The sequence below is a fragment of the Pezoporus flaviventris genome, unplaced genomic scaffold, assembly GCF_033815535.1.
Source record: "Pezoporus flaviventris isolate CSIRO_AGI_PZ_B2104156 unplaced genomic scaffold, CSIRO_AGI_Pfla_v1 ptg000020l, whole genome shotgun sequence".
Lineage (NCBI taxonomy): Eukaryota > Metazoa > Chordata > Aves > Psittaciformes > Psittacidae > Pezoporus > Pezoporus flaviventris.
Window position 1 is genome coordinate 5,625,655 of NW_026892568.1, and position 12,704 is coordinate 5,638,358.

At 50.7% G+C, this 12,704-nt stretch overlaps 1 protein-coding gene across 1 annotated transcript in view; it reads right to left on the bottom strand.

The window, feature by feature from the left end:
• The window catches only part of HID1 (HID1 domain containing), a 28,544-nt gene extending 16,518 nt beyond the window's left edge, over positions 1 to 12,026 (bottom strand). Inside the window, exons 1-3 of the mRNA XM_061455505.1 lie at positions 11,917 to 12,026; positions 4,220 to 4,369; positions 2,088 to 2,258 (exon numbers count right to left, since the gene is read on the bottom strand). Coding sequence (XP_061311489.1) covers positions 2,088 to 2,258; positions 4,220 to 4,369; positions 11,917 to 11,982 — 387 coding nt within the window. The 5' untranslated portion in view covers positions 11,983 to 12,026. The remainder of the gene's footprint in view (positions 1 to 2,087; positions 2,259 to 4,219; positions 4,370 to 11,916) is intronic.
• Between the last annotated feature and the right edge of the window lie 678 nt (positions 12,027 to 12,704).

Genomic DNA, 12,704 nt, shown 5'->3' on the forward strand with positions numbered 1-12,704 from the left:
TCAAAGCAATCACTGGACTCATGCATGGCTACTCCTCTGCAGCCGTTGCCAAGGGAAACCTTCCCAGATCCTGCTTCTCAAAGAGCATCCTGGAGGGGAGAACTTCCCCACCACACACTGGTGCTGCAGGGAAAGGCCAGGAGCAGGAATGGCAGGAGCTTATCTATCTGAGCCAGACCTCTGTCAGCCTGCACACAACACGCAGCTCTTCAATCACAGCAGGCAGCTAAGGGAGATAACAAGCTGTGTGGCTGCCTCAGCAACAGCAGGAAGACTCTTGCCAAACAGATCCTGGATGTAAGGAGAAACCCAGAGAGCATGGATGGAGCCAGCACAGCAAAGATGCTTTTACTTGGGCTCTCAGTCTGAGATGAAATGATAAGCATTAGAGTCCAAGGACATTTCTTTTCCAAGAATGACCTTTGCTAAGATCACCTTGGCTGGTGGAAAAGAAATACCTGCAGGCTCTGGGTACCACCACATCCAAAATGGTGACACACACCAAACAAACAGACCAGTACATAGCACAGACTTCCTCACAAGAGGGAGGCTCCCATGATCCAGGAGCTCTGCCATCCATCACTGCACTACGGAGCACATGAAAGATAATTGCAGAGACATTTACTAATGTAACCATCATCTTCCCCTTTAGTTCCCAAAGGGAAATCAGCCTTTAGACAGCAAAGCTATTGCCTCTAGATTAGACCTAGCCCCAGCTTTCCTTAACGTCTCTGTTATTCATGCCAGGCAGCTGAACCAGCCTTAGAGCTGCTTCTGCACACGGTTAAAGGATGGAGCACATTGAACCACAACAGCTCCCTGATATTCAGAAGGTACAAGCAGCAGGAGGGCTCACACATGCGCTAGGCTGGATCACTATAAAGCTGAGAGTCTCTTCTAGGTGCTGAACAAGGTGGAGAAACAGTAGTAACAACAGCCTGGCTGGATCAGAGCTCCAGGCACCCCGCATGTTCCTTCCCAAACAAGCTCCTCCATTGTTAAGCCTCTTCAGCACTCCCTGGCCCCTGCAGGGATGAAAGGATGGACAACCACCACCCTCCTGATCACAGACCACACAACAGAGCAGGGCTAGCAGAGACTTCCTGTTCCACTACCCAGACCTTCCCCTTGAAGTGGCCTCAGGCAAAACAGATTAGAGGTGACAGGCAGAGACAGCTCAAGGTGCAAGCTTTGTTCTGTACCAGCCACTGCCAACCCTTTATATCCATCCCCAACGACACTGCAGTGCACTGAGCATTCAGGGAAACCACACTCTTCAGTACAGCCATGCTGACCTGCAGGTTCAGGAACTCATAGGAGAGAGCTCTCTATGCACAGAGAGGCAGCTGCTGGGGGAGCAAGCAGGCACACATGTACTCCTGGCCTCACTCAGCTCTGTTTTCAACACTGCTTCTCCTATATGCAGGAGATCCTAAAGCAGTTTCATCCCATTCCTCTGAGAGACACAGAAGAGCACTATTGTGCCTGCTCTCCAGATAGAGACATAGGGAGGTTCAGAGCCTCCCCTAAGGTTATACCCATCACTAACAGAGCCAGGAACAGTACCTATTTCTTTAACCACTCTTGCTCAGTTATGGGCTTCACCTCTGTGGCTACACTCCTGGTTAAAACTGTATCACTCAGCTCATAACAGAGTATTCAGTAATGATGCTAAGAGCTTCTCTGGCACTGGTTGCTTTAAATGTGACATTGTAAAGTCAGTGGAAACCCCACTCTATTTCAATTTGACATTAACCTTAAATCAACTTTAGTTAATGGAACAAGGTCATTTCAGTTAAAGTCATACAGCGTCTAATACTGCTCTCACGTTCACACCTTCAGATACACTGGAGAAGCCTTCCCTCACATACCACTGCTCTCCTACAGCTGCAACTCACGTGAAATACTCAGATGATGCAGAAACAAAGCAGCTGAGGGGGAGAGAAAGAACAGAAAGAAACAGAGGGAAGAAAAGAACTTAGAAGATGTCACCTGATTTTTCACAGAATAGAAATAATTGGAATAAAGTCGCTCCCAAGTGTGTACATAGGGTCTAAAGAAAGAAGAGTAAGTGCTAAGAGACAGACCCCTCCTCGGCCAGCCCCAGGGACAGTTGACCAGAAGAAACCTCTCCAGTCTGGGTCCTCAAAGATGTAAGGCAGGATGCGGGTGAGGAGCCGGCAGCAGTTCAGGATGATCTGCCTCTCCTTCTCGGTGTGGCAGCCGCTCTCTGCTCCCTGCACCAGCTTCTCCACAGCCTGAAGGAAACAAAACCAAGGCAGGTATACAAGTTAGCAAGAGTTGGGCAGGGCTGTCCTGCTGGTGACACCCTCAGAGTTACAAGCAGCTCTTGGAGCCCATTTTCTCAGGGTTCAATGGTACAGATGCTGTTGCTGTTTGAAACACTGCAGAAATAGGGGTAATGATGTTAAACAGACCCTCCTGAATTTCTGCTGTGCCACTCAAAGAGACCTCACACACCAGGGTTAATCTACGCAGCACATGTGTCATGCCATGTGAGACACAGCCCCAGAAGGCTCCTTCCAGCACTGCTCCATGACACCACACACTGAAAAGAGCAGATCAGATTAATCTCAAGCACACCAGACCCAGGCAGAAGCAAGGCACAGCACTGTGCTGCACGGCGTGAGGTGCTGGCAGGGGAAGATGGCACAGAAACAGGTCTGACAGCTCTGTATGTGCTGTTGTGATTACAGCAGGAACCTCTCCTCACTCAGGACGTGGGAGCAAAGCTGCTGCCTGTGACTATTTAGTGTACAGATACAGCCTCCAGCACAGTCTGTCAAGGCCCTGCTGCACAGGAGGGTGGCAGCCCAGGCTTCCTGTGAATAGGACTGGTGCTCTGGGAAGAGCTTCTGTGTTGAGTCTCTGCAGTCCATCCAGTCACTGCTGAACCCACCAATGGAGACAGCCCCTGGGTCTTCCAGAGCAGGCTGTGGGTCTTTGCCAGGCACCAACCACAGTCCCAGGAGGCAGCAGCAGGAGGTTTTACCCACACACAGGAACAGGCAGCTCCTTCCCCCAGCAGCTGCACCCACTCGCTCTTACTCCCTGATCCCAAGAGGAAACAAGAGGGGGAATGAAAGCCAAAGCATTTACCAAGGATTCACCTCGCTGCTTTTTAATTCATGAGGTCATGTGTCCTGCATGTTTTCCTAGCAGGCTGCTTGGGTCACTGACTGCCAGCCTGCACCACTGCATTAATGGGTGTTTAAATGCTGTTTGTGGAGTCTCAATTTAGCCACACACTACTCCGGGACTGAGCTTAACTATTCTTTCAGGCCCACTTATGACTCTTACAGCCTGAGCCTGTAGCCATGACTGCAAATGACATTTCAGCCATGCTCTTGTGCTCTCCATGACCATGCAGCATTGCTAAGTCCAGTGGCACACTGCACATGGCAGAGTGTGGCAAAAGCACTGCAGGAGTCTGCAGGTTCCTCTGACCCTGATATCCGAACATCCAGGGCTCCTGGATAAGCTGCTCTGCAGTCACCAGGTCTCCCAACACATCTGTTTTCCAGCCAGGAGAAAAGCCCATACTTTAGTCTTTGTTTGGGGGTAAAAAGGACACAGAATCAAAGGGGTTTTGTGGTCAAGAGAGGTCTCCTGAGCCCTTCTCTATTCTCAAGTTGCTGATGCCAGAAGCCAGGAAACAGCACTAGGGAAGAACTATTCCATTATCCCTCATTTTTGTATTCTTTCTCAAGTATCTACCACAGGCACCTGTGTGTGGCATGATTCCCAATCAGAGGCACCTTCACTATAATTCTGGAGGTTTTAACCACATTTTGTAGAGCAGAAAAGAAAACCAGGATGGCAACAACCATTTTCAACTGGGAAAACACCATTCCAAACATTGCCAGTACCACAGTTTCGAGGCAACTCTGCACGGCTCAAATCAGGAGCATGATTAACACCTGCACTTTCCCAGGCAGAGGAAGTCTCAGGCTGTTGCTCACCAGCTTGACAATTTGCCAGACCTGGAGGGTAGGAAATGTGAGTCCACGTGCCTTGTGCTCCACACAAAGACAGGGCAACACCAGAAGCAGCATTCAGGGATGCCCTGACATTACAGCAGGAGGAAAAGAAGTCTTAAGATCTCCCTCAAACTTCATCCATCACAGTACAGTGACAATCTTCACATCCCTCTGCGATCTGCCAGCTTGAAGTAAGGAATAAGGCAGCACTAACCTACCTTATAACATAAAGTTGCCAAGTTTGAAGGTGATTCTTCTCTCACTGCCCGGATCTCTGCAGCTGGTACAAGGGCAAAGACATCCTGCACTGAAGTAGCTGTGTCTGCCCAGAACTGGTCCCAGAAGGCATCATCTGTTGCCTCCACAGGCTGCGGAGAGACAAACGTGGTTATAGATGCAGAACTACCATTCTATGGAGTCCAAACACCTACATCATGTATACCAATGCTCTCATAGCTCTATCACCTTCAGAGCAAGCCAAGGATAACCTGAGCATGCACTGGAATTACTTCTATTGCAACCAAAGTCTTGAGGAAGCAGTCAGAGCCATTTCACATGAGGGCACGAACAGACATCTCAGAACTGACAGACCCACCTCAAAGCACTTACAGATACAAGGGAATCGGTCTTTCTGAATCAAATATTTATAAGGAACTGGACTGTGCAGCTGACTGCTGCCAAGCTTTGTTCTCAAAAAGCATTAAGTGTGCAGTTCAAAGAGAAAGATGGAAGGAGGAGGCTGATATACCAAAAAAGCAATCCATTTCAGACCTGTGGTCTGAGAAGCTCCCCCCACTCTCCATGGCTGGGAATACATCTCTTCCCATTACCTTTTCTGGCTCTGCAAGTGCAGACAACCTTCTCTTTCACCAGCAGTGCAGTCCCCTTTCTACAGTGGGAGGATGAGTATTCTCCTCAAGCCCACCCTGAGACCCCACTACAAGGGATGCTGGCTGTAAGGCTGGTCTGTTTGCAAAGCCACAGCTGGAAAGTCAGCTCAGCACATCTGGCTGCAGAGCCTCCATGTGATTACCCCCAACTTCTTCCTCACAGTGTGGCATCTACTTAGAAAGCAGAACACTCCCAATGACAACCTGGGGGTCAGGTTATATGTGGCTGAATGAAGAGGACTAGAGCTTACTTTGCCCTTTATGACTTTGTAGAGCCAGAGAGAGTTCCAAGGTATTCAGACACACAGGGCCAGCTGTGCCTCCAACCCTGCGGAAGCACACTGATGACCAGCCACTCCTCAAAAGGTGAAAGCACCAGCACTGTTTGCTGAACAAGGAGGTATTTCCATTACACAACATCTCAGGCATCCAAAGCTTTGAATAATCAGGAAAGACTTTTCAGCCAGTTTAAAACAGAGCACAGCTCTCCCCATCTAAATGCTAATACTTGCCAAGAGACAGGCATCACCCAACAAGCCAGGGAGCACTCATCATAGACTCATAGAATCATAGAATAGTTAGGGTTGGAAAAGACCTTAAGATCATCTAGTTTCAACCCCCCTGCCATAGGCAGGGTCACCTTAAGCTAAATCGTATCACCCAAGGCCTCGTCCAGCCTGGTCTTGAACACTGCCAGGGATGGAGCATTCACAACCTCCCTGGGCAACCCATTCCAGTGCCTCACCACCCTCACAGGAAAGAATTTCCTCCTTATATCCAATCTAAACTTCCCCTGTTTAAGTTTGAACCCGTTAGCCCTTGTCCTATCACTACAGTCCCTAATGAAGAGTCCCTCCCCAGCATCCCTATAGGCCCCCTTCAGATACTGGAAGGCTGCTATGAGGTCTCCACGCAGCCTTCTCTTCGCCAGCCTGAACAGCCCCAACTTTCTCAGCCTGTCTCCATACAGGAGGTGCTCCAGCCCCTGATCATCCTTGTGGCCCTTCTCTGGGCTTGTTCCAACAGTTCCATGTCCTTTTTATGTTGAGGACACCAGAACTGCACACAATACTCCAGGTGAGGTCTCACGAGAGCAGAGTAGAGGGGCAGGATCACCTCCTTCGACCTGCTGGTCACGCTCCTTTTGATGCAAAGGGTGGGATAAATACCTGCCTATTTATGCCAAGCAGTAGGAAAGAGATGGATCCACATCAGAAGAGGAAAATGGAAGCTCTTCCAGTGTTTCCCCAGCCATGCTGAGGCACAGTGGTAGATCAGAAGAGCCATTCCCTTGGCTGGAAGTGAGGGGCAGCATCCTGCCTGCAAGTGCACCGGCTCTAAAGCAAACAGCAGCTCTCTCCAACTGCAGTAACCAGCACTGTGGATGGGTCTATCGTGTCAGATGGGAAAGGAGCAAGAAAATGAACATGTGTTTAACTTAAACAATGCCTGCCCACTCCCAGCCCTGCTGCAGCAGACAGAAAACGTGCCCAGCTCTCTGCTGTTTACATGCAGCTAAGACACAACTCCAGGGAGAACATCACAGCCCTGGCACTGAGAAGTGCCCAATCTCCCTCTTTGCTATCACCTCCTGAATCAACAGACTTGAGCACGTGTCACTATCACCCAAAGGCCAGAACGTGAGAGGGGCAGGCAGCTGCCCCCAAACTGGTATAGCAGGTTACCACCAGGCAGCTTCCTGCCTTAACGCTCCACCACGGCAGAGGCTGCTTATCTCTTGTCCTGGTCCTTCCAGCCACACAGCAAATCCATCCAAGAGACTCTCCAGTCTTTAAAACCAGAAAAAAGCCACACACATGTTTAGACATCAGGCAGAAGCTCTTCCCTGTGTGGGTGCTGAAGCGCTGGCACAGGGTGCCCAGAGAAGCTGTGGCTGCCCCATCCCTGGCAGTGTTCAAGGCCAGGTTGGACACAGGGGCTTGGAGCAAGCTGCTCTAGTGGAAGGTGTCCCTGCCTGTGGCAGGGGTTGGAACTGGATGAACTTTAAGGTCCCTTCAACACAAACCATTCTATGATCTTCTTAAACTGCTCTAGTGCTGAAACCCTCTTCGTTTCATCACCTGGACACCAAAGCAAGTTCCCACCAAGCCTTCCCAAGGGAAAACCAACTTTTTCCAAATGGTTCAAGATCACAGCTCCCCAGAGGGGATCTAGAGGAAACACCAAGTGTTCACAGCCTGACTTCCAGCTTCCTGAGTGCACGAAGGAGCCGCACTCTTCCGAACCTGGGCATGAAATGCTTAAGTGGAAGCAAAGCTACTTTGCAAACCTCACCTCTAATCAGACTCCTCAAGAAGAGCCAACTATTTGGAAATCCAATCTCTGCAACGCACAAAACATCCTAGACTTCCTACATCTCCTTCCAAACCTGGTACCACAACCATGTGTACAATCACCACATGTGCCCACTGGCTGCCTGCCACAGCCACTCCCACTGACAACAGGGAGCAGCAATTGCTGCTAATTGGAGCTCATGCATAACTAATGGTTCACTCTTATCTAGAGGGGAAGCAGAAACCATTTCCCACCAGTAGACACAGATCCTTTACCTCCTTGCTTGCCTCAGGCCTGCTCTGAGGTTGAACACAGCCCGTGTTTTACAGACGGTAACACAACAGCTAAAGCAGATTGAAGAACATGGTCTGACTAAAAGGACATGGCAGCAGAGAAGCATAGCTGCAACACTGGGTGCTGCAGCCACATTAATGTCATGTCTGCCATCTTGGCAAGCAGATGATGCTAAAACACCGTTTCTTTCAGCTTTAATAGCTGCAGGAGTCGGCTCCTCACCAACAGATGGTATCCCCTGTACAGTGCCGGGCCATGGATTCAGTACTGAGTCACTCACATCCCCACAAGCCCCCCTGGTTTAATTAACAGTCTGGCATCACGAAGCTACTCCATCCACATAATATTCATCTCCTTGATAGAACATTAATGGATGTTATTAAGTTGATTGTGCTCTGCACATGGCATCTCTGGGGATCTAAATATCCATTTCCTCATGCTGAGCTCACACAACTGCCCGTATGTAGCTCACAGAGAAGAGAAATACAGAAATCTAGAACAGTCTTGTTCACCAGCCATGGACATCTTCATTTGGAAATGTCAGGATTTAGTTACAAGCAGCACACGCTGCAGTAACAAATCCCACAGCTAGCCTTGATAGTGCTTTAACCAGAAGAGCTGACAAGGAGCTGAATCCTCACCAGCAATGCTATGAGCTGGGGTCACTGCATCCTCCAGATCAAGGCAAGAGGGAGGCTTGCCTTCAGGTCACCTGGACAACGTGTAAAGACCTCCCACCTGCACCCTGGCCACACAGAGGTGGAACCAGTCCTACTGGTCACCTCCAGTCTTTATTTCCCAATAGTTATAAATGTTGGGTTTCAGGTTCTTTAGAGCACACCACACATGCTGTAGGAGCCAGAAAACACTTAGTTTGCAAGCATCTTGCCAGTTACTGAATAGAGAATCACAGCCCCAACAGGCAATCCCCAAGCATCCAGCAGGATACCTCACAGGAAACAGGAACATAGAGTGGAGCTGACCATGTCCTATAAACAGGAAAAGGTCCTGAGGCACAGCCTTCCCCATTCATTACTGTGCTCAGCCTGACACTAGCTCCACCTTCCCTTTCCCTTTCAGATACAACCACGCACAAACTCAGGCAGGGTGAGTGTTTGCACCCTCCTCCCACCCAAGAGATTCCTGCACTTCCACCTTTACACCAAATCCCCATTCCCAACAATTTCTCCAACAGGTCCTTAACAGAGGACTGTCCTTAAACCAATCCTGACCTTGCTGCAGACATCAGCAGAGAACCAAGGGGAGAAGCAGTCATTAGTCTTGTTCACCGTATTCTCGTCTTCCTTCTTGCCTACACATCAGCTGAGCATCCCACCAACCAAGCCAACATAACAAAGTGTGCAGGGCAGGGACTTCCCTTCTTCCAAGACTCAGCATCAGAGCAGATCCCTCATCCCTTCCCAGGGTTTCTAGCCAGTACTACCCAAGGTCAGATATGTAACAGCAGCAGGCTCCTTTCCACCCCAAATGAGGCAGAACTGTGCAGCGTAATACTGACCAGAGAGCCATTCCTGCAGCACTTGGTAGAGCTCTAGCAGATGAGGCAACCCTGCAGGGCCAATGGATTAGTTTGAGGCCATTCACACCTTTGTATCACCTGCTTGTGGTACTGTGCAAAAGGAAAGGCTGAGGACAAATTTACTCATAACATTAATAACTAGCAAGATTTCCCCCCCCTGCTGCCAAGGACAGCAACTCCACAGACCAATAGTAACCTTTGCTGTCGGTTCTTTGCAGCCAGCAGCGCAGAATCAAGGACAGACCCCACTCGAGTGTGATGCCAGTTTTCTGCCCCCACAGCAGACAGTGTGGCAAAGGGAACTGGAAAGTGGGATTAGTGCAAGTCTGGCAGTGAAAGCCCAGGACAAGCGTCAGCTGTGTGCAGTGTTAGTTACAGCTTTGCTTTTAAACCAACAACTTTGCTTTTGATCAACCTGAGAGAAGCTTGAATACTATTAGCAGTAGGCTGCCAGAAGCCTCCAAGCACAAGATGTACTTTTATCAGGCCCAAATTAACAGCCTTTCCACATCAGAGAGGAAGAAAGGACTGGAGTTTGCCCCTCGTGGCTGATCCTTCCTGTCTCTTTAAAAGCAGAGGCATAGCTAGCACTAAATTCGACCAAGCTGCTTCTCAAGATCACAATTTCTTATCTTCCAGTCGGTTGCTTGCAGAATCCATTTAATCACCAACTGGCAGGGAAAGAAAATGTGTTTCCCAGCAGGCTCCCAGCTTCAGTTCCCTGCTCTGCCACAGACTGGTTGTCATACTCACATTCTATGCTCCCTTTCCCTCTTAAGGAGACAGCATTTTCATGGGCAGTTTGGGAGGACTCACACTTTCTCTGCAATAAAGCACACCTGGTTTGTTACTAAAAGCATGGCCCCATCAATTTAAAGGTGTGCAGTGTAAGGCGATATACAATATATAAAAACCCTAAAGCCCATTCCTCCATGTGTCATTATAAATATGCACGAGTAGCATAAGCCAATTCCTTCCTCCTGGTACTACTGCACTACTGCCATTTTCTAATCAATGAAACCATTCTGTACTTCAGTGACAGCTCTGAACCTTCACCAGTGAGTGAACAGTGCTTTCTGCTCAGCTTCCTCCCATCACAGCCTTAGGAAACACCACACAGTGTATTACTAAGCTCAGAGTTTCATGTTACTGATGATGTGACACAAACCTATTTGTCCAGCTCCCTAACGTCAAAGGAGAAGGCTGCAGGAGAGCAGATGTGCTGCTGAAGAAGCAAGGTGTATTCTGAGCTAACAGCTCTGAAGCACTTGACACTGTCCACTACTGCAGCCTGGGTTTGAATCCAGGGTTCAGCAGGAAGAGGTTGCTGCTGGTAGGAGCTCCAAAGGCTCCAGCAGAGCCGAGGCACACATCCTGCACAAGCAAACACCGGTGCCTTTCTACAGTATGCAAATATGGGAGCGCCACCACCCCACCCTTTTTCCACATGGCAGTTCAGGCTCACCTCTACCTGAAACAAATCCAGCCAAGAATGAAGCTTTTTCCTCCTTCCTTTACTTGGGGCCCCAGGGAAACTTCTTTCATTACACACGTCGATAAAGCAGGGGAGGAGAGCTCTCTCTTCTTGGCTGGCAATAGGAAGGATTGCCTCATACAGGATTCTCTTTGTGAACAGCAGGCTGAGAAGGTCCCTATAGGCTTGATTTCCCCTTTAATTTCACCTTACACACGTATTTCCCAGTGGAGGAAGGATGGTCCAAAGCTGAGGGCACTCTGAATTATTTGGCATCCTATGGAAGAATTCCTTAAAACATTAATTCACTCACTTCTCTTTTTGCCTTGGGAAGTTGTGGAACATCTACAACTGAAGGCTGTGATGAAGATGTTCACAAGAGCCCCTCCTGAGTGATGCAGATAGAGGTGATACTGCTTTAGAAAGTACACACACAGCTTCCCAACGGTTCTTCCAGCCTTAATGTCCATGGTTCATTCCAGTTCCACCCTCGAGTCTTCTCCTGTTATCCCTTTGCACCCATCCCTTTTCTTCTGAATTAATGCCTCATTTTGCCATCATCCCCAGGTTTTCTCAGCAGCTGTTATTCCCTCCCTGCCTAAGGTGGATCAGAACAGCAGCTCTCAACTTTAGCTCGTAAGAATCCAAGATGTGCTATCTCAATAGAGCAAAATCCCTCTGCTCCTTAGACAGGAGGACACTACTCATTTACTCCCCGCATGCTGCCATCACTGTCTCCCAACTTACACATGAGCCAGCTCCGAGGACATGGCAACATCTGTTAGAGCGCTGGGCAACCACCTTCCTTATGTATGTATGTAACACATATAGACAGCCCTGACTGCCGTTCACTCCATTCCTTCTACAGCCTGCAGAAATAAAGCATCATTTCAGATGGAAGCTGCTTCTGCTGCAAAAAGCTCTCCCATGGATGGCCAACAGCCCTTTGAAGAGGCTATTCCCCAAAAACAAGGTTCGCCACCAATTATCCACGGGGGAAACAACAGATACATAAAGGGAAGCATTGGCAAAGGGGTGATGTAAACCCGCAGCTGAATACATTACGGAGCCGTGGACATCTCTTCCGACAGCAGCATCTCAGCCTGCTACCACCAAAGCACGACATGTCACAGCGTCGCGATACAGGCACGGCCCTGCCGGACCCCATGGCTTCCCCCAGGAGAGCCCGGCCCCACGGCGGTACTCGTGTCCCTGATGGGGCCAGCCTGCCCAGAGCCCCCAAGGCCTCACCGGGAGATGGCCCAGAGCCAGCCGTGGCTGAAGCCCCCCGCCGTGTTGTCACCTCCACCCGCACAAGGAGCCCACACCGGCCCCCTTCCCTCAGCACCGGGCCCTGGCGGGCGGCTCCCGACATGGCGGCCCCCCCCTCACCTCACCCACCGCCCGACATGGCGGCCTCACCTGGGTCTTGGTGGTGAGCTGGATCACCGCCTTCCTGAAGTTGAGCTTGGAGTCGGCGCTGCCCATGGTGCGGCCCGGCTCGCCGGGCAGGGCCGTCCCCTCACGCCGCCGATGCCGCCTCTCCTCCTCGGGCAGCCGCTGCCGCCATCCCCCGTCCCCCCGCCCGCCTCCCCGCTGTCAAAGCCGGCCTCGCAGCTCCGGGCCCTCCCTCCCCCCCCTCCGCCCGCGTCCCTTCACTCCTCCCTCGGCCGCGGCTCCTCCTCCTCCAGGCCTCCCTCCCGCCCTGACACCGCCCCGCGGGCTCCTTTCTCCTCCTCCCTCCCCATCTCCGCCTGCAGCCTCTTCCCCACTTCACCCCTTCCCTACCTCCATCCCCTTCCCGGCCCCACATGGCCCCGCTCCCTCATCGTCACTCCATGAAGCCCCGCGGCATTCCTCATTTTCCCCTCCTCTTCCAGCCCTTCCTCACTCTCCCCTCCGGCTTAGGCTCCCTCCACCTTCTTCACCCCTCGCCTTCCTGACGTTCCCCTTCTCCCCCACCTTTTGCTTTCTCTCCCCTTTAAGCCTCCTCTGCCCCCATCTTGCCCCTTCTCCCTGCATCCTTTGTCCCCCAAAGCCCCTTTGCTTGGCTGCTCTTAGGCACAAACCCTGTAACAGCTCCAGAGATCCCGGTCCCAAGCCTGGATGGTCTGGAAGAGCAGCAAGATGCTGGGGAATGGCCGGGTCCAGCAACCCTAGTCCTGGGTTGAAGCAGGCAGGATTGTAACCAGTGTCCTGTGCAAGCACCT